The following is a 25052-nucleotide window of genomic DNA, read 5'->3' on the forward strand; positions in this document are numbered from 1 at the left end:
TAGTCTTTCCTTTGTCTCATGGCATCATAGTTTTAATTATGCATAGCTGCTTGGCCACTTTACTAGGTACAAATCATCGTTCTTTCTTGTTAGAACTAACAAGTGCATCCTTCTTGCACTTTCTACAATTTAAAAGCCTAAAAGGGGTGGATCTCTGATTATTTCATCATTATTCTTCTAGGGGTTTACAACATATTGTATAGATTATATATCATTTGAATTAACTCAATAAGGTTATGACGTCAGTATGTACCCTATCGGTAATTGTCAGCAGATTGGAAGAATGAAAATTTGTAGTTCTACAGATCATATGTAATGGTTAGCAAATTGGGTTGGTTTTTACTACGCCAAAAAGGATGCAATCAAGCTGCTGTTTTCTCGTTATCTTACCATGTTCACTGTCTCGCAACTTTTAAGTCCAACCGATTCTCACTTGCGATGGCGCCATATTCAGATAGCTTTACAACGGTAACGTATACAAGCCATCATTCAAGCTACAAGAGTAGTAGACAATTGAAACACGAGGCACTTCTTGGCAGTTTTGTGCGTCAAAGGTGGTTGATTTCTTAATTACCGTACAACAGAAAATTTTGCTCAAATTAACACCACATCATAGTCTCTTCTCCAAGCACGAGAGGGCCACGAGCCTTCAATGCTCACGTATCTATTTCTCTTCTTTTTGCAATTTTGATGTGTCAAAATTGTCATCTTAAGCACGAAGGATTTAACCTATGGTACATGTACTCTTTCAAGTAAAGGAGCAAATCCAGATTATACTGACATCCGACTAAATTCTTGATTCTCTTGGTCAAATAGATAGTACGAGAGTGAAGGCCCGTTTGAGTAAGCAGAGAATTGGACTATGTTACCTGAGAAAAACGGTGAACCCTTTTTGCAACTTTCAGGCAGAGTCAAACATGAATATAGAACCTTATAAAGATTTGTAATCTTGATGGAAATATAAAAAGTAACTCTATACCCAATGGTTCTAACAACAAAGTTACAACCATCGAATTCTAATAGGATCTTGCAGAGGAAATAACCGTGTAACTGATGACGAAAAACAGAGCGACCATAAACCAAGTATACGAGTTTTTCTCAATCAGCTTGACTAGAAATTTCCTGTCCTGCTGAATATTCCCCAAAGCCAAAATGCTTTTCCTCGTGAAAGCTGCAAAACTGCATGGAATGCAACCATGTATCAGGAAAAAAATGTTGGATCATAAACAAGCATGTGCTGTCAAATACAACTACCAATTTGCAAAGTAAATCATCATGGTAGGTTTTGCAACTTGTGCAGCCGAATGATATATTGCTATAAAGTATTACCCGTTCAATAACTACAGCTCCTGATCGCTGTCAAGTTGCGCCTTTGTTGCTGCCTTTTCTGTTTCCTCTACAGCAAATAGTCTTAGTGATTCCACATCCCTTGCTCCTATTGTGCACCAATATAGCAAATCAGTTTTAATTTCAGCCACCGTGGTAATTACGTCTTTTGCCCCAGAAGAAATTAACAACAAAGAATAGAACAAACAACTCCAATTCCATAACTGGGGGAAAATGCATCAGATAAAATGAACTTAGCTTGTTGTAGAAAGATTATAGGAGCCCATACATGTGTCACCGCTTGAAAACAAGCTGACTTGACTTTAAATGTCAGGATGATATGTGACACTTGATCTCTTAGTCCACATGTCGTTATGTTGCATAGAAAGCATAAACAAACAAATTTGGGAATTTTAAAGTGACATGAAGCAATTAGAAGCTGATAACCTGACTAGGAGCAAATTTCCCAAAGAATTTTCAGAAGATCGAACAAAAAACCAATTGATGATAGATGACCCCCACCAATGCCAGCCCTGAACTTCGTTGAAAACATTTCTAGAGAGTAAAGATGTACATCAGCAGAAATGAGCAAAAATGAAGAAAAGATCATGCTTACAGGAAATTAGTCAACTTTGTTTTCCACATGAACTGATAGATATATAGGCTCTAGTTTTATTAACCAACAAGACCAACCAGAAAATATGGACAGTTAATTTTCATCAGGAAACAATGGCCAGTACCAACAAAGTGGTTTGTTCTGGATACCATTTAAGGTGAATAAGACGAAAGACAATGGCATAATTCTAATGTTCTGTTCATTTTAAGCTCCTTATTCCCAGCATGCAGGAACTTTTCCATTATTATCACAAAAACCTTGTTATGGCAATTTCTGAACTAGGACTTGGAACCAAGAACATATTTGAGAACTTGAAAAATAGAATCCTTATCTGCACAAAATGGGATAACATATTGGTTTTGAGGCAAATGAGGTGTCAGATTCCGCTTGATACTTCTCTACCTTTATCACAACTACTTAAGGTAAGCTGTACTTATCGGCCTAGCAGTTCTAAAAAGAAATGATGATTAAGCACAACAGACACCACCATGTTGAATTTTATTCTTATTATAAAGTACCTAATCTCCTTATATTTACGGTGGGCTCCTTCTCCTCCTTTTTTCTTAAATTTTCATCTTGGTTTTTTGGAGGCACCCCGGGTTTTTGGTGTGTGTTTTTTGGGGGGGGGGGGGTTATGGCACTTTTTTCAACTTAACCCAATAAACATTGAAAAGTACGCCATACGTATTAGGCTACACAGGAAAACCATTTCAAGTGTAACTCATTATCTTACCGAACACAATTTTCGGTATCTTCCAATTATTCGGAAGATAGAAGGTACTTGACATTACAATTCAAGGATACTATCGACCATCAAACAGCTTACAAAGATTTGCAATTAACATATAAGCTTCTAATTATGTGAAAAAGGGTGGATGAGCCTTTTGGACATCTCATGATCTGAAGGAAGGTAGCTTTGGTGTTTAATGTGATAATTTGAATGTTTTCTAAGCATGGCTAAGAAGTTTTAGCTCCACAAAAGAATAGTAAATAGCCTATAATCTCCTCTCTGTATTTCCAGATCTCAATATACAGTCTTCTGTCCTTGTTCACCATATCAACAGGGCCAACATCCAAATCTACCACAATAGAAACTCAAAAAGTCCGTGTCTGCAAAGGAGGTATTTTGGTTTGCCTAGACTTGTGAAATTCAAGAATAGCCCGAACACCTAGATCAAAATTGCTCTCTTCCTAATCTTGGCTCTAACTCCCACCAGAGTCCTGAAGTTCCTGTAGGTTATGCTGCTACCTGGCTAATACGGCATGATTGCATCTTCTAAAGGGGGGAAAAAAGCAAGTTTTCCATTAAAAGAGGAAAACTTGGAAGGCAACCATTTTTTCATTTTAGCTTCACTGTGTTACTTTAGGCTTCTCCCTTTAGTAAAACATTATTCATAGTTCAAGCACTGTAATATAATGGAGAGGCTCAAACCTACTTTTAAAGACTTTTGTCTTGGTAGAAGTTTTAGGTATTGCCAAGCTTATTCATCAATATACAAAATTATCAGCCAGAGAAGGCTTAAAAACGAAAAGAAAACACAATTATGAAAGGTTTGTGTGCTTGAAGTCAAAGATTTACACGAAAGCATGCACAGAAGCTCGTTGATTAGTATGTAGAAAGAAAGTTATCTTGTGTAGAGAAGTTTGTACCTTTATATTTTGCAGCTTCCTCTCCATTGTAGAAGAGCTTGAATGTGGGATATGAATGAATGTCAACTTTATTGCATATCTCTTTGTTCGTACCACAGTCAACTTGTCCAATCTCTATCTCGTCTTCTCCTTCCATTGCTTTCCCCAGATCCTCCCACAGCGTCCCGAGGTTTTTACTACAAAAGAATTCAATAGTTACTGTCAAATGAACTCATTGGCAGAATGCATTGATCACAAACTAAAGAATGTAGCAGATTCAAAAGAACTTTACCAGTGCTTACACCAAGGAACACAAAATTGCACAAACCAAGCAGTGTCTTTCTCGTTCACCTGAATGGAACAAACTTAAGAGACATGCATATACGGGGCTAAAACATGTAACCAGCTGCCAAACAAGAACATTTAGTAGGCAAAAAGTAGTACAGCGATAACTAATTGGATAACTCCTGAAAGCAGAAAATTTCAACTTCCATGCCAAGCAGTATCCATTTCAACTGATGAGAATAACAAGAGTATGGTATCCCAGGAAAAGAATCAACTAAGCATGAAATTAAGCTAGAATTACATGCCCATTTAGCCACAGAGTTTAAGAAACCACAAGAAAGGCCAAAAGAGAGAAGAAAGGATCCAACGGAAAGGAAATCTCTACTGCTCATTTTCCTGCATTTCAATCTCTGAGGCTTATGAAATCTGAGTTGGTTCTAGGTCAAACCGAGAAATTACCGGATTATCATAGGAGACTAATAAGCCATAAATTTCACAAACTCATACGTATAAAAAATTTCAGACTTGCAGATATTAACAGCTCATGAGTTCCGCTTAACCATCGCCCATTGTTGTTAGACGTACAATTGAACAAAACCACCGAAGGAAAACATACCCACAAACGTTTTAAAATTGACCATGATTCGTTTTCTGCATTCAATACTACTATATACTGGATTAGAATTACAAACATACACCGGATGCCACATTCAGCTGCTCAAGAACCCGGAAGTTGTTAGAAAAGAATACCAAAAATTGCATCTCATCTACGTATCAAAGACTAGAACTTTATAATTGATCTGAGATCTTCAATTAAAGAGTAAACAAATCAAGTGAGCTTGCCGAAATACATAAGAGCTAGAAAAGTCAAGGTGTTACCTTGTCATTGAAGGTATCAGCTGTTAGGGTTATAACCTCGGCTTTACTGTTGATTATCGGATTTAACAGGAAAAAAGAAGCGAACATTAACAAGAGAAGATGAACAACTTTTGACATGGTCGCCGCCTCGCCCACCAGGGCCAAATTGTTAAAATGAAATGCAACTTCCAGAATCTGAGGAGGCTGCTTCTTTTTTTTTTTTTTCGGTTATCGGAATCTACGAATCGAAGTCTTTGGTGACGCTCGCAGCAGCCAGGCTATGGTGAGAAGAGGATGATGAATCACAGTTCCTATTATTTTTATTTTTATTTTCCTGAGACAAAGAACAAGTTCTTATACGCCTTCGGAGAGATAGAGCAGGCAGGTACCTTACAATTTTTTTGGGATTTTTTTTTATGAAGTACCAATGGACAAAAATTTTTTTTTTTTTAAATGATCTGTGAAAAGTTAAAACACTACCAGTATTAAAAACAATCAGCTCCTTGTATATCAACAGTGTTGAATGTCAATTTAAATGTCCAATTAAACCCATAAGAAATTAGTTAATGACATTTTACAGATAATTCAAATAATTGGATTCCTTTTTTTTCTCTCTCTATTGATTAATTTACTAGGACTAGAATTGGCTATTTTTTCAAAAATAAGTTTTTCAAATATAATGTTATAGTAATACACAAATAAAAATAACTTAAAAAATATCTCATCCATACAATATATCAAATATTTTTAAAAAAATTTATTATAAAAATTTTTCATTTACATTACTACAGTAAAATTTTTAAAAAATACCAAAAAATAGCTAATTCACATTGAGCAGTCGTCTATTCATTGTAAAAAACTCTGTCAGAGTTGTAAAACGTGCTTCCATTGCTGTGCAACTAGTTTGGCTGTAAAAAAGGCGACTTCTTTTACCATAGAAAAGGTTCTACCATTACAGACGCTAACATTTTATAGGCTCACTTTCAGCATTTAAATAAGGGTTAAGGAGAAGAATTTTTTTTTAAGTTTAAGATGCAGGATTATGCAATTTTCACTTCAATGACTCTAACTGAGGACCTTTTTATAATAATAACAATAACAATAATAATTATTATTTTAGCAACAGGAGGTATTAGGCTTTTGCAAGGCCGTATCATAGATGTTTGCATAAATTATTAAATTTGGATATTGTTTTTATCAACCAGATAATGACTCGGTATATAGGTCTATTTTCCAAAACTAACAGTGTTGAGTTTTCAGGAACGACAGAAATCTTGAAAAGAGAATCATATATATATACTAGGAGGCTTCCCTGCGCAATGCGCAGGCGCCAGGTGTTTTATTAAAAAATTTTGGTCGTTTATATTTTGGTGGACAATTTTTCCGCATATGGATTATAAGATTGTATGGCTAATGGAAAATGAGTGGGTGAACTCCATCAGGCGCCTCTTTTTAGGCCCTTTATTTTTTTCGTTTGCCAGCAGAGCTAGAAGCAAACTCGATTCTGATATTCCTAGGCAAAATAAATTAAGAGAAAAAACTTCGTAAACAGTAGCGAGGAATACATAACCAACTGTGCAAAATAAGATTAAACTGATGATATTATATGCAATAGCCCTCAAACAAATGTGATTTACTATCATCAAGTAAAAGAAAGTTTTCAATCGCAAAATAAGATCAAAGATCAAAAAAAGTTCTTCTGGACAAGCTTTTACAAGATCAGCTCATTTGGCGGAAATGAATTCTGTGATCTTCCTCCTTTTTTCAAGATACTTCGGTGCTCTCTTGCTACTCTTTGATCTTGGTGTTTTTTTCCTTTCTTCAATGCTTTGTGTACCTACTCTTTCCTCAAGCTTTTCATCCAGAAGCTTATGAGTTCCACTGAAACTCCTTCTCACCAAGAACACCCCTTCTTCAAGCTTCTGTAATTTGGATTTTGCCACTCATAGAGGCAGGTCTCCTGCAACGTTTAACTTCTTGCATCGTTTTTCCCACTGCATTTGCACATCAACTCCAATTTTTACCTTCCTTTCTTCATTACACAATCATTTAAGATTCAAAAATGCAGTTCAGTATGGTATGCAAACTATCTTGTCAACTACTATTAAAGTACAAGTTCACAGCAGAAGTACAAGCAAGCTATAGAAAAACTTCCACTTGATTCTTGCAGCAAATGAGATCAAAGCTTTCAACTTCATTACCAAAGTGTGTGTACTACAATCCTCATGCTAAAGTGTAGCTGAATTTTTTAAATAAACTAAAATATTTTAGTGAGGAAGAAAATTTGGGGACTGAAGAAAGACAATAAGTTAGGAATTTTACTTCTTTCGCTATAGCAGCAAAAACCCATTGCTTGGATGTGATTGGGATCAAGGGCTGGCAAACATTCTCTCTGAAACCAGCCAATCAGTTATTCTAGATCACAGTAATGTGTAGAAGTTGATTTAGGGATAGTCACATTGAATCATTCAAACAGAAAGATCTAGAAGCTGCACAAAGTATGATATTCCTATATCAACAGGCTTCAATGATAATGTATAAGAGTAGATAATAGAACCGGAAACAATGTGAATTAATTTACAACGATCCATGTGGAAATCCTACAATGTCAATCTCTATTTAGAAGTCTTCAAACAACATGATAAAGATGAGAAACGATATCAGATAAGAAGCATTTGGTAACTTCAAATTCTACGGTGACAAACTTTCTAATTAGTAATACTGCACAAACATGGAAGCACTACAAAAGACAATGACAGATAACAATGAAAGAATACAAATATAGATGTAAATGCAAAAATACTTGGAGACCAAATTCAACCTAATGATCAAATAGGAATCGTGAACAAGATTATAATCTCTGCAATTTCCAAGCACTAATCAAATAGTAGTTTATGATTACATCCTCACAATTTTCACAACATCGCAGAACTTGTAGATCAGATTATTCTTACATGACATCACCTTAGGATCCTGCATTGCAAGTCTGGTTCACTCTCTAGTCCTCTGTAAATTTTCTGCAAGGGATTCACCGGGTTGTTTGACACAAATTAATAGCTTAAAAATAAGCACATGTTGTACATCCAAAAGGCCAGTAGAAGAACCACCTGAACTGTGGTTCCTTGCTTTGTTCCTGGAGGTGTTCCCTTCGTTAGCTTTCGAAAATGCTCATCCTTCTCAACAATTACACGGAATACCCAAAAATTAACAAATACATATGAAATTGGAGTAAAAATTTCAGGGTTAATTTAGAACATAAGATTAAGACAACAAAACCTCTACCTCTATCACTGGACTTCTTTTCATCCAGAAATGGGAGTATCAAAACCACCAGCTCCTGGCTGAGGCGTAAGATGCTTCGTGACACTTACAAAAATAATAAGACCTAAAAATTGGAAAACTATCATAGCTAATATCTCTAAAAGCCCAAAGAACAAACTAAAGAGTTGTACCAAAACTAACTATTGTCAGCACTATATTTAAAAAAAAATACACAAAAGCGTTACCATCACATATAGATATATTTGCTGAAAATCCACAACCTCCATGAAAGAATCCCACCTGATCAAAAGTTTAAATTCAAGGAAAAAATATGAACAAAATATGAGAATAGATAACAATATAATTGCTGGGCAAAGAAGTCTTCACAAAAAAAAAGGTGAAAGAAAAGTAGAAGCACAAAAATCCTAAGGAAAATAGATACATAAAGATGTAGCAATAAGAATTACTTGAACAAAACAAATAGCAAGAAAGGGGGGTAAAAGAGCAAGACCAAGAACCACAAGAGAAAACAAAGAAGCAGGAGACAAAGCAGAAATATTTTCTCAAGTTCTGGCACAAGAAGCCGTCACTTGTGAATATAGTCATGACAAGCGGTTTCTCGGCGAGTGAGATGATCACGCATACTCCAAAAGCAAGAGTTGCAGGCTATGTGGATCAAAGGGTAAAACAGATTTTGAAAACCAGATCCCCAAAACTTAACATACTAAGCATGCATGTGAAGAAAGTGAACTATACGTAAAAAGAAGCAAAATACCTCCATTGATATACCAAACCAAGATAACAAAAGCAAATCCACTGGCACCTAAGATAAGAAAGTTGAACACAGTATGCACATGGGCATTAAAGAGCTGAATACCAAATATTGCACATGAACATAAATAGATAAACCTGAAACAAGTGAGCAAAAAACCAGCAAAGAAAAACCAGGAGGAGAAGTGAAAAAAATTTCTGGAAAACAAAAGAATACCTGATTCTTCTCCTAAACAAGCGAAGGAAAACCCCTGGGAGTTCTTCTTCTTGAATATATACAGAAATTTGCAAGTAGCTTGATCCTTGAATATACAGAGGAACTTGCATGAAACTTCATTTGTCTATCAAATACACACTATCGCATCAATGCATCATTATCAGTGAGATGCAAGAAGTAGTGGCGTCCAAAGACCAACAAGTATGAAATTACAAAAATGGTTAAGGTCAGGTATTAAGGATCCACATAATCAGCATCTAGAAGGGCAACACGGTAACAAAGTTTTGGTAATGGCAAACAATGATTTAACCGTGCTGTCAAATCTAATTGAAAGGTTAAAACTATCATTGATGCGACCACCAATTTGACCAAAAGGCTTTTGCAGATAGTGTATATGCCTGATCATTAATAAATTGGAGTGCATGAACTCTATCGACAGCTTGGTTACCTATAAAATTAGCAATTAGTTCAGCCAAACTAAAGGTTGAAGTGAAAATAAGAAGGTAGAAGAGGAACAACCAGTAGTTTCTAATGTATACATCTGCTTTTTTTCTTTTTGTTCTTAATAGCTTTCACTTGTTTTGCTGATGAATGACTTCTGCCTGGATGATTCAACTATATATAATCAGAAGCAGAAGCCATAAGCTTCATATACATAGTGGTACAAATATGAACAAGGTATTTGGATGAACAGAAGTGGCTTGAGATTATATAATGGAACTATTACTTATGCATGTCAGCGTGATATTATGAACCAGTCAGAGAAGCTGATTTTGCAGCTTTGAAAGCCTGCCATAGGAAATACTGGAGCATTTTCAGTCATATCAGAAGCAATTAAAGAGTTTAGCATGTTTCAATGAGCTGATTATTTAATCAATTGTTAATCTGAAATTAGTTTACAGATGATTTATTGCAAAACATGAGAGTGAAATAGAGTCTATGAGCATGGAACAAAAATAACAAATTTGTAGGTATACAACTAAATTGAGAATAAAATGACAACCTTATGACAGTTGTTAAGTATGTGATATGCTAATTTGAGATCTTCTACACAGAAGGTAGTAATTTCACATCAAAGCTAGTAACCTGCACTTCTTCTTGTTTTAGCAGAGGGATTATGAGGAAGTTCATACACCTGGTTTGTTGGCAGCAGAGCTGACAAACCTATTAAAAATAAAGTCCATCAGATTGTTAGAGACAATGGAACCAGGACTTTTTTGAAAAAGTTGAAAGAAGATTTATCACCTGAAGTTTTTTCTGCTATTTCTGTCAAGAATTTGTAGCAGTTCATACATATGAATGATTTATCTAAGAATCAAAGAAGAATACTAATATAGCTGGTGATAATAATGTTCATGGTTGTATATAATGAACAACAATCAATGATTAATTTTAAAGCTTAAATCACCTGCATTGTGTGTGATATCAGTGGCTACACATGTATCTTGTGTCACAGAGTTAGAAGTAGACCCTGCATATGAAAGTTGGAAATAGATCATTGTATCAATAGAATAGTGTTTATAATATCAGTATCAAGAATGCATTGAAAACAAAGTATGACATGTACCTTTCTCATAGCTTGAGAATGAAGAAATCTGGTCCTTCAATTTTTTACCCGACTCAGTATAAGGTAGTTCACCACTATTGTTTGGAGACTGAGAAATTCGGATACCAGGTTTTGAAGCACCTATTACAATAAATAGAGTTGGGACTGGTGCCATGGATATTATAAAAAAGGAAATGCAATTGAAATAGGATAAGAAACAATGGACAGCCTAAATCACTACAATGTAGCAGGAAACAAACAAACATATACAGCTAAGTTGAGGTGGATTTATTGATTCATGGTAGATAGAAATAGTACCTCTGAAGTGTTCTGTAAAATCAGAGCATGAGAACTGACTGCGTGAATCAGCTGAAGGTCATGGAGAAAAATACCAAGTTTAGTATACGTAAACATAGTGGTTAAAATTGTAAGAAAAGTTGACAAAGAAGAATAAATATTGTCACTAACCTTGATTACAACCAATATTTCCAAGAACGTTTCCCTTGTCTTTGAAGGTTGGAGAAGGAAAGGGTCTAGTAACTTTATTATTCAAAGCTAACCATCAACGAAGCAAGAGAAATAGACAGATTATCATGAACAAACCATGAAGAGACAGATTATGAGAATATAATAAGAGTTTTTGGATTAGCATGTACCATAGGAACATTGTTCAGCAGGAAGGGTACGTATAATAGATGCAGAAGCTGGTGAGTTAGAAGCCTGTTGAAATTGCTGTGGCAAGGAGACTTGGAAAGGATTTTTTCCAATTATAATCCTCTCTATTCAACGATTTTTTCCAATTAGAAGCCTCTCTATTCTTTTTGCGTCGAGCCTCTTTCTCTTCGACAGATAGAGCAGCAAATTTTTCTCTCTTTTTACGATTTCGGTTATCCTTTTACGATCATCTCTTATCCATAGCTTAGAGCAGCTCATGTTTTTTATATACGCAGACGAAGGCAGAAACAAAGACAGACAAAGAAGAATGTAGGCATACGGACAGATATATATATTCTTTGTATATATATGCGTAAACAGGTATATCCGGTGATGCGTAAGGGACAAATTATTTACGTAAAATGCGGCAAGGGTCTCAGTACAGAAGGAGCGAGCTATGAACTAAATATATTCAGGCAGAACAGAAAAGCAGTTAAACGAACGGGAAAGAGTACAAAACCTCCATGGAGAGAGCAGATGAAGCTGATCGAACCACCTCTGCTACTGCGTATTATAAGAAACTTCGAACACCTGAGTAGAGATTGAGATGAAAGAAATATACACTATCATGAAACAAACGAATAGCTCATCTAAATGAAGTTTGGATGAGGATAAAACAATAGCTAATCTCAAGGAAGCTGTAAGATGTACTATAATTTGCAGGTAAACTGGTTCTATGAATGTAGGAAACTATTTGCACGAAATCTGTCTTTGCTATGTATCCGTCGTCCATTAGTAAGAAACAAGAAATATATGGAAAACCGAGGCAAAGGAATTCCAAATGACAAAAAGAGCCAACCTTAGGAGGAAACTGGTCCATAAAATAAGCATCTGAATGGCCAAAACAGTAAAAAACAAAAGGTAGTGGCAGACAACTGATTTAACCCTTATGACACATGATTCAGCTCCTTGGTCAAGATTCAGGAGTAGACTATATCTCATGTTTATCACAAATCTAAAAATATCTGAATTTATATATTATCATTCTAACGTTTCCGGGAAAAAAAAAAGAATTTATTATTATCTAAATCTACATATTATCACTTACATACATTTCTATATAAAAAATTTATTTAATATTTCTCTAATCTCTAAATCTATAGGCTCCAATTATTATGTCAACCATAATTCTTGATTTGTTTTCATGGTTTAATAAATATACATGTTCATATTAGAAATGTATGTAATATCTCTACATCTATGAGCTCCAATTCTAATGTCCATCATAATTCTTGATTTTTTCCATGATTTTAATGGCTTTTATCTAAAATTTAATGGTTTTTTCCATGATTTTAATGGTTTTATCATAATTCTGATGGTTTTTTTTTGGATTTTAATTCAGTAGTTTGATTAAATTCCTGGTTTTTTTCCATATTGCAGATTTTAAACATGGTTTTTTTCCATGATTGTTAAGTCTATGAATTTAACTTCTGGTCTGAACTTAAATTCTTTTTTTTTTTTACATTTCAATTGAGTAATTTAATAAAATTCGTGGTTTTTTTTTTCGCATTTCACATTTTAAACTTGATTTATCATTTAAGTGAAGTTATAATTCCAAGAGAAGAGGCATTTTTTTCTTTCCCATCCGCACAGCTCTGGAGTACAACAGAAGCCATCTATCTATACAAATAATAATCAAGGCGGGGTCCACAGCCCACAGCCAATAAACCAGCAGTCCAAATGCACTGAAGCAGGAGTGGGAGCACTCAATGAGTCAATGTACAAACCAGCACTGCAACGTACAATAGCCTGGAGCAGGGGGATAGCGTCGAAATCCGAGCAACGGTAGAAACACCAAGTGCTTCAGTCCAACGTACAAACCAGCATTGCAACGTACAAGAGCCCGAAGCACCCGATGCACTCGAAATCCCAGCAACAGTAGAAGGGCCAAGTGCTTCTTATATATATAAAAGGATATACTAGGTGGTCTTGCTGGGCAAGGCGCGGGGGGTGCCTGGGGGTTGTTTTGTTTTGTTGGACTTATTATAAAAAATTTGATCATGAATTGAATGGTAAAAGTAAATATTTGAAAGAATTAGGGGTGAAAATTGAAAAGGTAGTATGGTGAAAACTTTTAAATGATATTATTAAATTTTACACAAGAGTTTTAGAAAATAATGGTTTGAAATTGGTATGATAATTATTGTTTGAACTTGTGAGGGAATGAAGTAAGTTGTGAAAATGGACTCATGGATTCAATGAACTAAGCAAAAATTGATACATTGGAATGTAAAGTTAAAATATATATATATATATATATATATATATATATGTATATATGTATGTATTTATGTTTATTTATTTATGTTGTTAATTGTAAAATATAGGAATAAATACGTATTGTAGTTTAGAACTGTAAATAATTAAAGTAGTTATTTCATTTATGAAGTTATTAATGATGTGGTGGCCTAATGAGCATTTGTAAGATAAAAGAAGAAACGGGGTAGCTATTGTGAAATGAGGAGAAAGCTTAAAATATTATGCTAGCCAAGAATCAGGAATAAATGGTCAAGGGAATGAATTTGTCTGAGGATGTAGTTATCATTATTGTGTGTTAGAAATTTTTGTATAGATATTTGTGAAGCTACAAATTTTTCTTGCTATATCTTTTTGGCTAAAGGTGTATTGTCAATGGTTGTTTGTCTTTTTTTTTGTACTCTTAGATTCTTTGTTCACATGTGTATAGTACTCTTGTTTTTAACTGAGTAGAGTTTTTTTATAAATTAGAGTGGTCAGACATAATGTGTTTGTAAAAGTTGAAAGTTTTTTTATAAGTTTAAGCTTGTTAGCAGAGAGTTAGTTTGCTTCTACTTGTGTGGTAAGTTTGGTGTTTTGTGAAAATGGAGTATAATCGTGTTCGCTTGCCTATTGTGCAGGATCATTATCCAGATTTGGTGAATCAGATGAATCAGATGGCACTTGATGGGGGCCGGGACATGTTTCTAACAATGAAAGTCTGGAGAATGCTTTTATTGATCGTAGGATTCGTGAAGCTGCTAATGTTGTAGCGGTAAGGAATGAAATATATGAGCTTTTCAAGGGTTTCTATAGGTTTCTGAGTGGACACCGATTCTTGAACGTGCCTTATGTGTTCATGGGAATCTGTCATTTCTAAGGTTGATTGCTGAACAGATGCGTGATGAAGTGCGGGAGGAGGAAGAGGCAATTCGCAGTGCTATGGAGTTTGAAGCTAAGTAGCATGAGCAGGGATTTTAATGGTAAGCAGAACACTTTAAATATATATTATAAAGAGTCGGTCTTTGGTAGATCCTACTCCAACCAATTTCAGTTTAGATCGGTTGGTAGTTTATCTACCATCAAAAGAGTTAGATAAGTACATAAAGTGATTTTCTTAGTTGTCTTTTACAAAAGTTATTATACATACATTAGAGGTGTAGATGGAGTCCATACTACACATGCATTCCATTTATGGCAAAAGCAGAAATTCTTGTGAGAAGCTTATTGAGATTAGTCTTCATCGCTTAATTTTGCAGTGCGTTGCTTCTTTGGTGGACTTTCAGTTAGCTTCAGTGAAGTTAGCAAGCAGTCATCCACTCTAGCTTTTATGGATGCCTCTGCTTGGTTGACTGAGGTTATTTCAGTGTCTTGTTCCTTTTCAACGTAATTAGCTTCTCCTTCCTGTTCTAGAGCTGTCCCTTCTTTATCCTTTTGTTGAGTGCTGTTTAAAAAATAGGGCTTCGATCCTTTTGGAAGTACAATTGGAAGTACTTGACGAAAATCACCCCTAAAAACTATGACTTTGCCTCCAAAAAGATCATCGGTGTCCATCAACTCTCTCAGTAGTTTGTCTTCTCCTTTGATTCCTATTCTGTGCTTCATTGGAGTTTCGTCCCATATTGTTAGCTTTGCCTGTTGAAGTAATCTTGTTAATGCACTCTGTTTGCTAACTGTACACATATTGCTTATGTCCATATTGATCGGTATTTTGAAGCGTGAATGGGCAGTTCGTCCTCCAGGAAGAATAGATGCTGCAACTCCACTGGATGTTGTAGCTAGTGCAATGAAACCTTTTGATCTGATATCAGCCAGTAAAGCTTTATATAAAAACATTTTGCCCATCCCTCCTGGTCCATCTAAGAAGAAAGATCATTTCAGATTATTGTATACATAAGCTGTAATAATGTCGATTGCGAGTTTCTGCTCCATATTTAGTCGATTAATGGATGCAATATCTTCATCTGACACTATAAACTCAGTCTCACTTATAGTGCCCCTGGTTTCTCTATCTGCTTCATTAAACCTCAGAATTTGTGGAACTAAGTTATAGCTATTGATATTCTTGACCATTGATTGTAAAAACTTACTTATTTTGCAAAGAACTTTGAATCGTATCTGATCAGAATGCATATCGGATCGACGATAAAAATCTTCAGATAAGAATGCCTCAAATTTTTTCCAAAGCTGTCTAGGATTTGCTGGCGGAAAGTGTACTAATAATGTGGCAAAAAATCTCCTGAAATTGTGTGGCATATGATACAAAGCTACTTCTTCAAGGCATTGTTCTTGTGCATTGTTTGATTCAAAATATCCTTTGAGCATTATTGCTTCCTGAAAGCTAGTTGCATATTTACCATTTATCATTTTCAGATCATCAAATGAAGTTGGTCCCTTAACATTTGTTAACTGCAGGCGTAGAAAATAACGCTCTTCTTCATTTGGATTAGCTGCAACAATTCTCCCAATACAATCTTTTGTTTCCTTGCTGACCAGTACCTCTTATCTGGATGCCAAACGAAATGTTCAAGAAACTCTTTATATGTACATTTTAAGGTTTTTGCTAAGCCATCAGTTGCATTTATATAGAAAAACTGTGTTAACATGGTCCTTTTCTTGAATTGATTTTCCAGAACATCTCTGATATCTTCATTGTCCTTGAAAGTCATGGATTGATAATTCTTTAAGTGTAACTGTAAGTTCATAACTGAATGATATGCATGATAAACCTTTAATGGAAACATTAGTCTCATTGATATTTGGTTGTATCACATGATTTAGAGAAGGCACCACAGCAATGCCTATAAAAATACAAATGAATGCATCTGAGACATTTTGTTAAAATGATTGTTAGAGTAACATCAGCTAACAATACGAAGAATAAAACTGTTCATGGCAAACCTGGTGTATTTTGTACAACATCAGAAATATAGTTATAACTGTTGGTGCAAATTGGAGATTGACCTGCTATATAAGAGTAATTAGTAAATAATAATGATCACAAAATAGAAAAAGTGTTTTGTACTTATGCAAATGAACCTGCATTTTGGTGTGTATTGGACTGTAAGGATTGGTGGACACACTATAGTACACTTGTGAGTACATAAAGACATCTCACCCTTCAATTGGTCATCAACATTGGTGCTAGCTGATATATTCTGAGCATTAATGGATTCTTCATAGCATTTGCTAGGTTCGTTATCCACTATTTATAAGGGAAAAACAATGACATTGAATAATCACCATTCATACAGATAAAAATTGAGATTAATACTAAATTCGAATAAGTGAGTACAGTAAATAGCATCTGCACCTCTATCAGGAGTAATTCGCACGTCGGGGCAGAGCAAAATGACACCTCTGGTATTGGTTTCTTTTTCATGACATGAATTAGCCAGATTTTTTTGGCTTTCCTCTTTCGATAGGCCTCTATCTGCTTGAGACTACGCAGTTCTTTCTCCACAGGTGATAACATAGCATATTTCTCCCTTAACTTCTGATTACGAATAGCTTTTTGCGCAGCTAACTTATGACTATTGCTATGACTACTCATCCTATGGTCTAGCTAAATACACTTGCTTTACAAGTAAAATTCCCAAACACCACAACTACTTTAATAGTACTGGCTAAAACTGGCAGATGATAAATAAAAATGAAAGCTGTAAACACATAAACATCATAAGGCTAAAAATGAGACAAGCAGAAGTTTAGTTGATAATCATTGGGAAAACATGGATAGGAATACGAATGAAACTTGATGCAACCATGCAGGTGCAGGAAATTGCAGTGAAAGTAAGTAAATATAGCAGAGAAAATATTACCGAACAAAAGATCTCCAAAAGTATTAAGCAGTTGCTGTAGAAGAAGAAAAATAATGATAAAAACACATGCATGCAAACCATAAATGCACAGTGAACAGAAGCATGCAGCAGCAAAGCATGGAAACCAAGAGGTAAACAACTGATTAGTAGCTATTCATTGAACAAATATAACGGAATAATGTAAAAGAGAGTGAAACAAAAGTAAAATCTTAACATATCTATAACAAAGAGAAAAAGGTACCAGCACCGAAAATGCAAATGAAGCAAACGAATCCGAGGTGAAAGAAAGCAGAACAAAGCAAATTCATGAAGAACAACACATCTGTACGTGTCTTCATATTGAGGTCAATACACGCATATAACCCTGTTGAATCAGCAGATACATGCAAGTGGATACAGAAAATCTACTTTCCAATGGTAACCTCAATCTAAAATCTCATAATCCATAAGAAAGGCATCTTTGAGGAGGAAATGGTAAATTGGAGGCTGCAATTTGTTTGGATAGAGGATTATTTGTCAAAATTTATTTGGTTACGTCACCATTACAATTTTCAACACACCTTTTTATCTTTCCAATTATCTTTTTATCTCACATACATCACATCATAAAAAGTGCTACAGTAAAAATATCCAAATAATTTACAATCCAAATAATATCCAAAAAAGTGTTTGTTGATCTAACAGAGCAATCTTGTCAAACTAATTGATTAAAAAGGCCACTTGATAAAAGTCCCTTTTTTTTTTGGTCAAACGTCAACTTCATATATATACTTAATAAAAGTCGAAGAACCATTAAAAAAAGAATCTGTTGAGGGCATACAAAGGAACAATGAATGTACAAACGATAGAAATGTTAATATCAACTAAAAAAATCTGTGGTTGTTACACATTTATAAGACAACAAAAATGAGTGGCACATATAGAGTAGAAAATGTTTGACAAAAAAAAATATATATAGAGTAGAAAATGACGCCAAAGTCCCTGGAAGAGCAGATGAAAGTAGCTTTGCACACTAAAGAAGAAGTGCCTCCTATATATTGTAAGGATAAGGTTATATATATATATATATATACATATCACTCTTTTACACTCCAATTTATATAGATCATTAATATTATTTTGAACGGTAGAAAAGAAAAGGGTTCAAAAGAAAAGGGCAGCTCTCTCTCGCCTGCTGTCTTCGACAAGGCTAGATCTGTGCTCATATCTCGTTTATTTCAGCATTTTTTTGCCGTAATTTTGTTGATTATGCATGTCTATGAGCTTTTGTACTCTCAGTAGATGTTCACAAATGCTAGAATTCTTCCTAAATGAATTTAGGAATCGATGCATGTTAATTCTTTTAGTTTATGACTATTTTGTAGATTTTTTTTTGCCTTAGTTTTCCTGATTTTTTCCCTTTTTTTATAACCTTTAATACAGCCGATTTTTTCTTGATCCTATGGATGTTGATTGGTCGAGCTATTGATTACTGTTCTATGATTAAAATCAACGCATGTGAAAATTCAATGCTCTATGGGTTTATTTTCTTTGATGAATTGTGTGAATTGGTCGTTTTGTGATTCATTGACGTGGAGTTAATTTTTGTTTACGGGCGTCAATTGTCTGGTGTATGCGCTCTTGTTGGTCAATCACTCAGATGGTGAGAAGATTGATATATCTATCCGACCTGATTTATTCGTTTGGGAAGTGGATCAGTTTTTCGTTGCTTTCTGTTTGTCGTTTTATTTTTCGAGTCATGTTTATGTTTTGAGATATTGGTTGCTTTTTGATCTGTCATGCTTGTATGCAGTAAATTGTTTGCGATCAGTTACATAGGAGTTTTTATTTGGATCTAGAACTTTGCATGTTTTAGAAATTTATAGTGTGACATGCTTGCTATAATGGTTTGAGGGAAATTTTCATGATTAAAGTTGCATCTAATGTATATGTACTCTATGTTATGTTTTCAGTCAAATTCTTTTGGATTTTGAATGTTAGCTGATAAAAGTATTTACTGTGTTTAGTTTTCAGTTTTCTAGCACTTCAGAATGGGTAAGGAAAAGGTTCATATCAACATTGTGGTCATTGGTCACGTCGACTCTGGAAAGTCGACCACTACTGGTCACTTGATCTACAAGCTTGGAGGAATTGACAAGCGTGTGATTGAGAGGTTTGAGAAAGAAGCTGCTGAAATGAACAAGAGGTCATTCAAGTATGCTTGGGTGCTTGACAAGCTCAAGGCTGAGCGTGAACGTGGTATCACCATTGATATTGCCTTGTGGAAGTTTGAGACCACAAAGTACTACTGCACTGTCATTGATGCTCCTGGACATCGTGACTTTATCAAGAACATGATTACTGGTACTTCTCAGGCTGATTGTGCTGTCCTTATCATTGACTCCACCACTGGTGGTTTTGAAGCTGGTATTTCTAAGGACGGTCAGACCCGTGAGCACGCGTTGCTTGCTTTCACCCTTGGTGTGAGGCAAATGATTTGCTGCTGCAACAAGGTGAGCTCCTGGGGGTGTAATATTAAACACAAATACTGCAGGCGTGTTGTTTATCTCTAACTTCTCTTCAATCTTTTTTGTTGCCTAGATGGATGCCACCACTCCCAAGTACTCCAAGGCACGTTATGATGAAATTGTGAAGGAAGTGTCTTCATACTTGAAGAAGGTCGGATATAATCCTGACAAAATAAACTTCGTCCCTATCTCTGGATTTGAGGGAGACAACATGATTGAGAGGTCTACCAATCTTGACTGGTACAAGGGCCCAACCCTCCTTGAGGCTCTTGACCAGATCCAGGAGCCCAAGAGGCCTTCAGACAAGCCACTCCGTCTCCCACTTCAGGATGTGTACAAGATTGGTGGCATTGGAACCGTCCCCGTGGGACGTGTTGAAACAGGTGTTCTCAAGCCTGGTATGGTTGTGACCTTTGGTCCAACTGGTCTGACAACTGAAGTTAAGTCTGTTGAGATGCACCATGAAGCTCTTCAAGAGGCACTTCCTGGTGACAATGTTGGTTTCAATGTGAAGAACGTTGCTGTGAAGGATCTCAAGCGTGGTTTTGTTGCTTCCAACTCCAAGGATGACCCAGCTAAGGGAGCTTCCAGCTTTACCTCCCAGGTCATCATCATGAACCACCCAGGCCAAATTGGCAATGGATATGCCCCCGTCCTTGATTGCCACACCTCTCACATTGCTGTCAAGTTCTCTGAGATCTTGACCAAGATTGACAGGCGATCTGGCAAGGAGCTTGAGAAGGAGCCCAAGTTCTTGAAGAATGGTGATGCGGGTTTGGTCAAGATGATTCCCTCCAAGCCCATGGTTGTTGAAACTTTCTCAGAGTACCCTCCCCTTGGTCGTTTTGCTGTTAGGGACATGCGCCAAACTGTTGCTGTTGGTGTTATCAAGGCTGTTGACAAGAAGGATGCTACTGGTGCCAAAGTCACCAAGGCTGCTGCTAAGAAGGGTGCCAAATGAACCGTACAGGTTCATGCTGGTCGGCCCTCAAATGAAATCTACTACTACAATAAATCATGTCATGCAAACTTTTCAAGTGCTGCTTCAGTAGTTTTGTCTATGTTTTATTTGTTGTGTCGTAGTTTTCTGCCCTGTATACTGGCTAGCCTCTCTCAGAATTGGGTGCTTGACAGACGGTGGCAGATCCTACAAAACCGAGTCTTTGTGATTTCTGCTTTTGGATGTTTGTGGTTTGAGGTGCTTTGGAGTATATTACTATAATTCCAGGCAGTTCAAAAATAATACAATGTTACAGTAATATATAAATAAAAATAATTTAAAAAATATCTCATTCATACAATATATCAAATATTTTTAAAATGTTTTTTCATAAATATTATTCCAGTAAAATTTTTAAAAAATACTCAAAAACAGTTAATCTAAACAGAGCACTTTATTCATTATAAAACACTCTATCGGAGTTTTAAATTCATTGTATAACTCTCTATAGGAGTTGTAAAACGTGCTTCCATTGTTGTGCAACTAGTTTGGCTATAAAAAAAGTGACTTCTTTTATCATAGAAAAGGTTCTACCATTATGGGCGGTGACATTTTATGGGCTCACTTTTAGCATTTAAATAAGGGTTAAGGTGAAGAATTTTTTTTTTTTAAGTTTAAGATGCAGGATTATCCAATTTTCACTTCAATGACTCTAACTGAGGACCTTTTTATAATAATAATAATAATAATAATAATAATAATATTTGTATTATTATTATTATAACTGAGGACCTTTTTATTATTATTATTATATTTAGCAACAGGAGGTATTAGGTTTTTGCAAGGCCATATCAGATGTGTTTGCATAAATTATTAAATTTGTATATTGTTTTTATCAACCAGATAATGACTCGGTACATAGGTTTATTTTCCAAAACTAACAGTGTTGAATTTTCAGGAACGCCAGAAATCTTGAAAAGAGAACCACACACATTTATATAAATATATATATATATATATATATATATATATATCACCCTTTACACTCCAATTTATATAGATCATTAGTATCATTTTGGACGTAAGAAAAGAAAAGGGTTCAAAATAAAGGTATCACCTCCTCTCAGAATCCGAAGAAAACAGAGCTGGAAAACTGATGGTTAAGCAATAACTGCAAGAAAACTTATCCAAAAGGTAGTAGTATTATTGCCGTTCGTCCAAAAGCCTCAGATTTTATTCACACAGAGCCGAACACAAAGGCAAAACAATTAAAAAAAAAAAAGAGAGAGAGAGAAAGAAAATGCTGAAAAGTGGTCACAGATTTATTCACGTCCTAGTCTTCAGAAACAACTGAAGACAGAATTCGAACCAAAACAGAAGGCAAAAGCCGAACACAGGAGTGGTGTGCTGTGAAATGGTGTGCATCATTCCAGCATCAATGTGACAAAAAACAACCCTTCTAAATTCTAATCAAAACCCATGATCATGTCACTGCCAAAGCTCCTGATCATTTTTGGTACAGCTCTCTCTTCCCTACTACTAGGCTTCGTCGGCTCGCCCTCGCCCGATGGTGCAACAGGTGAAGAAGGTAAGATTGTGGATTCGCGCTGAGCGTCGAGGATTTCTCCGAGCCTTTCCTCATCCACACCAAATGCAGCTGCAAGTTCAGGTCCCCTCATGTTATCTAGAAGTGAATTTGCTCCTACCAAGAACTGGGGCCGGTTGTCTCGCGAAGATGTGGTGAAGCCGAAGAACTCAAACGGGCCAGCTCTTGATGCAATTTGGCAGAATGGGAAGTACCTAGGAATCCAAAATGCATCTCCCTCTTTCACTTGTGCATCCATTGCCAAACTTCCATTCGGAAAGACAATCTGGATTCTACCGGTTCCTCTCAAAACTATTCCATACTCGACTGCTCTTGGATTAACGTGGGGTGCCATCATTGATCCCTAGATTCATCGAACAAATAGCACTTTGATACCATAATACAGTCTTGACAAAATATTAAGCCATATATATAGTCTAAGAAATGCGTGAAGGGGTGCAGCAAAGGAAAAGAATTTACCGCGGTAAGATTGACGAGGTAGACACCAATATCAGAGTGGCGAAGAGGAGAGTAATCATTTTCGTCCACGGCTTTGCTCCATCCATAATCGTTCTTGAAGTCGGCTTTTCTTTCGTAAATGTTGCAAGCCTCTGGGCCTCTCCCTCTGCCTCTCGTGTCATCATCTCTATTCTTTTCCTCCCCGAAGATTGATATCAATAGCTTCCTGAATGACCAAGTTGGCTGCTCTTCGTCTTGGTTTGCCTCTTCTTCAGCATGCACGATTCTCTTCAAGTGAGCTAGCCTCTGATGCTCTTTTAGGTCCAAGAATTTTGACCACATGCTTGGTGCACTAGAATCAGATAAATACACGATTGGGCCTAAATGTTGCCTTGTCATGAAATCTCTCAATTCATCCACTGAGACCTGTTGAAGAAATTTATTGAAGAAAAGGTAGCAACAATGATTGTTTTAGGAAACATTTCTAAGGTTTGTACTTACATTAAACGCAGTCGACATTGTTAAAGGATCGAATCCAGAGAGTATAGATGTGGGATTTGTTCCTCCACCGACGAAGAAAGACTGCAGACAGATCATGTGTGATTAATTAAGACACGGCTAACAGATAATCATGCTATAAAATCGAAACAGAACACAGAAGTAGTAACCCGGAAGCCATGCTGATGCCAATGCCATCCATAGTTCTCGGACGTTTCAATGCTACAGATTATGTAAAGCTTCTGGCCTTCTGCGGCGTTAACCAAGTAGAATGCAGAACCAGATGCAATTCTATACAGATCCCCAGTCTTCAAATGCCTTTCTGCAAAATCATCCTCGTAGACGTGTCCAATTCTTGCTTCCCCTGAAATATCAAATCCGTTTATAAAACATAAATCATCTAAACCAATTTGCAATTACAGAGATGATAAACATAATTAATAAGAGGTTTCCATCCCAATATGGCACAGCTGGTCAACTGAAGAAGATGAGACACTTTGTCATTACGTTGATAGTTACTAGGAGACACAATCATGGACTAGCTAGAAACTTCTCTAGTTCTCTCTTGCCGTAAACATATGAACATAAATCCTTAAGTAGTAGATCATATCAATTTCATTTGATGCTTCAATTTTTCGATAAACTAAGCTCCATATTTCTAAGGATATTCAATATAAGTAAGTGAGGACGTAGTCTAACAGTGTCGAGTTCACAACCAAGAAACTCTTGAGAGTTGAGAGGGACTGAGAGATCAAAAGAATACCTCTACGGACGAAGAGGATGAGATTGGAATCAAGATACTGAGGGATGAAAAGACTGTTTGGTTCCATAGTAATCAAGCCCATATGCATTGGACTTCTCCAGAGTCTATGACCGCCATTCCTTATCACCCTCATATGCCCAGCATCAGTTCTCACCACATCCAGTGACTCCCGCAACAAGAACCTGCTGTTTCCCCCCACCCCAGGCTCTCCTCCTTCGCCACCGCCCTCCTCCCTCTCTCCTCCTTTTCCTCCTCCACCGATCCCTGCTCCCCCTTCATCTTGGTTATAGAAACCACCAACAGTGGCCACCAGTGCAAAACACACCACCAATAAAGCTAAAAACACTGCAGAAATCTTTCCCATGCTCAGTTTTTTCTTTTCCTGAATTCTTTGTTTACTGCTCTTCTTTTTCTTGGGTTTTTTTTTCCCCTCATTCTCTTTGAAATCTCTGATTGTGTGAAATGCGAGAGTGAAAAGGGGGTTTAAGTAGAGGGGGATTGACGAGTGAGAAGGGAGGGAGGAGTAACAGGTGTCTTTCATGCAGGTTTTCAAGGCTTTGCTGGCAATATCCAGGAGTAGCCAGTTTGCCACAGTACTAGCGTCGGGGCATGCACCCAGAAATATCCGTTCTGCATGCGAGACGAAGTCTTTCTAACCACTCCTCTCCTGCATTCCCTGGTCTATTATTACTGCTTAATTACCTATTACCAGTTAAAACTTGGAAGAAAAGGCCCAAAGGCCTTGAAATTTTTCTGTCGTGAGTTCTTCATTGAAGGCATGTCATATTTGTCACTTGTCTCCTTCCTTCCTGAATACTACAATTCCTCTTGGGCATTCCTGAATCAATTGCAGTTCGTTGAGGTCGATGATTTATCAGTTTCAAGAGAGAAATAATGATTGGTATTACAGTTTCATAATGAATACTTGCTTGAGAAATGGCCATTGAGATTGCAGGTGGGATTGAATAAGGGTCCTCAGTTGCCATCATGATTATATTATTATTCACTTTTGTGTACCAAA

At 36.2% G+C, this 25052-nt stretch overlaps 4 protein-coding genes and 1 long non-coding RNA gene across 8 annotated transcripts; 2 read left to right on the forward strand and 3 right to left on the reverse strand.

The window, feature by feature from the left end:
• Positions 1 to 865: 865 nt before the first annotated feature.
• LOC140011097 (protein disulfide-isomerase 5-1-like) lies at positions 866 to 5072 on the reverse strand. Of its 2 annotated transcripts, XR_011818334.1 has the most exons (6): positions 4736 to 5072; positions 3864 to 3922; positions 3593 to 3768; positions 1774 to 1881; positions 1330 to 1435; positions 866 to 1179 (listed from the first exon to the last, which is right to left on the reverse strand). XR_011818334.1 is itself a non-coding variant. In XM_072059274.1 (5 exons), exons 1-4 carry the CDS (start codon positions 4850 to 4852, stop codon positions 1341 to 1343), a joined length of 447 nt encoding a protein of 148 aa, XP_071915375.1. In that variant the 5' UTR covers positions 4853 to 5042; the 3' UTR covers positions 866 to 1179; positions 1330 to 1340. The 2 variants fall into 2 exon arrangements, 1 of the variants encoding a protein (XP_071915375.1); XM_072059274.1 differs by lacking the exon at positions 1774 to 1881 and having other exon boundaries at positions 4736 to 5042.
• A 3074-nt stretch (positions 5073 to 8146) lies between these two features.
• LOC140019047 (uncharacterized) lies at positions 8147 to 11414 on the reverse strand. The gene is made up of 11 exons (XM_072071529.1): positions 11409 to 11414; positions 11166 to 11286; positions 10978 to 11064; positions 10828 to 10878; positions 10531 to 10650; positions 10372 to 10434; positions 10209 to 10271; positions 10050 to 10127; positions 8964 to 9048; positions 8751 to 8798; positions 8147 to 8275 (listed from the first exon to the last, which is right to left on the reverse strand). The coding sequence occupies exons 1-11, from the start codon at positions 11412 to 11414 to the stop codon at positions 8194 to 8196; spliced, it is 804 nt and encodes a 267-aa protein (XP_071927630.1). The 3' UTR covers positions 8147 to 8193.
• A 2584-nt stretch (positions 11415 to 13998) lies between these two features.
• LOC140021552 (uncharacterized) lies at positions 13999 to 15181 on the forward strand. 2 transcript variants are annotated; one of them, XR_011825408.1, is made up of 3 exons: positions 13999 to 14233; positions 14340 to 14441; positions 14718 to 15181. It is a non-coding gene; the product is annotated as an uncharacterized lncRNA (long non-coding RNA). The 2 variants fall into 2 exon arrangements; XR_011825409.1 differs by having other exon boundaries at positions 14356 to 14441.
• A 3143-nt stretch (positions 15182 to 18324) lies between these two features.
• On the forward strand, positions 18325 to 21073 carry LOC140004115 (elongation factor 1-alpha-like). 2 transcript variants are annotated; one of them, XM_072059284.1, is made up of 3 exons: positions 18325 to 18467; positions 19286 to 19771; positions 19860 to 21073. In XM_072059284.1, exons 2-3 carry the CDS (start codon positions 19310 to 19312, stop codon positions 20745 to 20747), a joined length of 1350 nt encoding a protein of 449 aa, XP_071915385.1. In that variant the 5' UTR covers positions 18325 to 18467; positions 19286 to 19309; the 3' UTR covers positions 20748 to 21073. The 2 variants fall into 2 exon arrangements, with proteins under 2 accessions (XP_071915385.1, XP_071915379.1); XM_072059278.1 differs by having other exon boundaries at positions 19293 to 19771.
• Positions 21074 to 22027: 954 nt separating this feature from the next.
• Positions 22028 to 24557, reverse strand: LOC113708324 (vicilin-like seed storage protein At2g28490). Its single transcript, XM_027230787.2, has 5 exons — positions 24032 to 24557; positions 23439 to 23632; positions 23272 to 23352; positions 22792 to 23196; positions 22028 to 22675 (listed from the first exon to the last, which is right to left on the reverse strand). The coding sequence occupies exons 1-5, from the start codon at positions 24393 to 24395 to the stop codon at positions 22193 to 22195; spliced, it is 1527 nt and encodes a 508-aa protein (XP_027086588.1). The 5' UTR covers positions 24396 to 24557; the 3' UTR covers positions 22028 to 22192.
• Between the last annotated feature and the right edge of the window lie 495 nt (positions 24558 to 25052).

Source organism: Coffea arabica, chromosome 1e, assembly GCF_036785885.1.
Source record: "Coffea arabica cultivar ET-39 chromosome 1e, Coffea Arabica ET-39 HiFi, whole genome shotgun sequence".
NCBI lineage: Eukaryota > Viridiplantae > Streptophyta > Magnoliopsida > Gentianales > Rubiaceae > Coffea > Coffea arabica.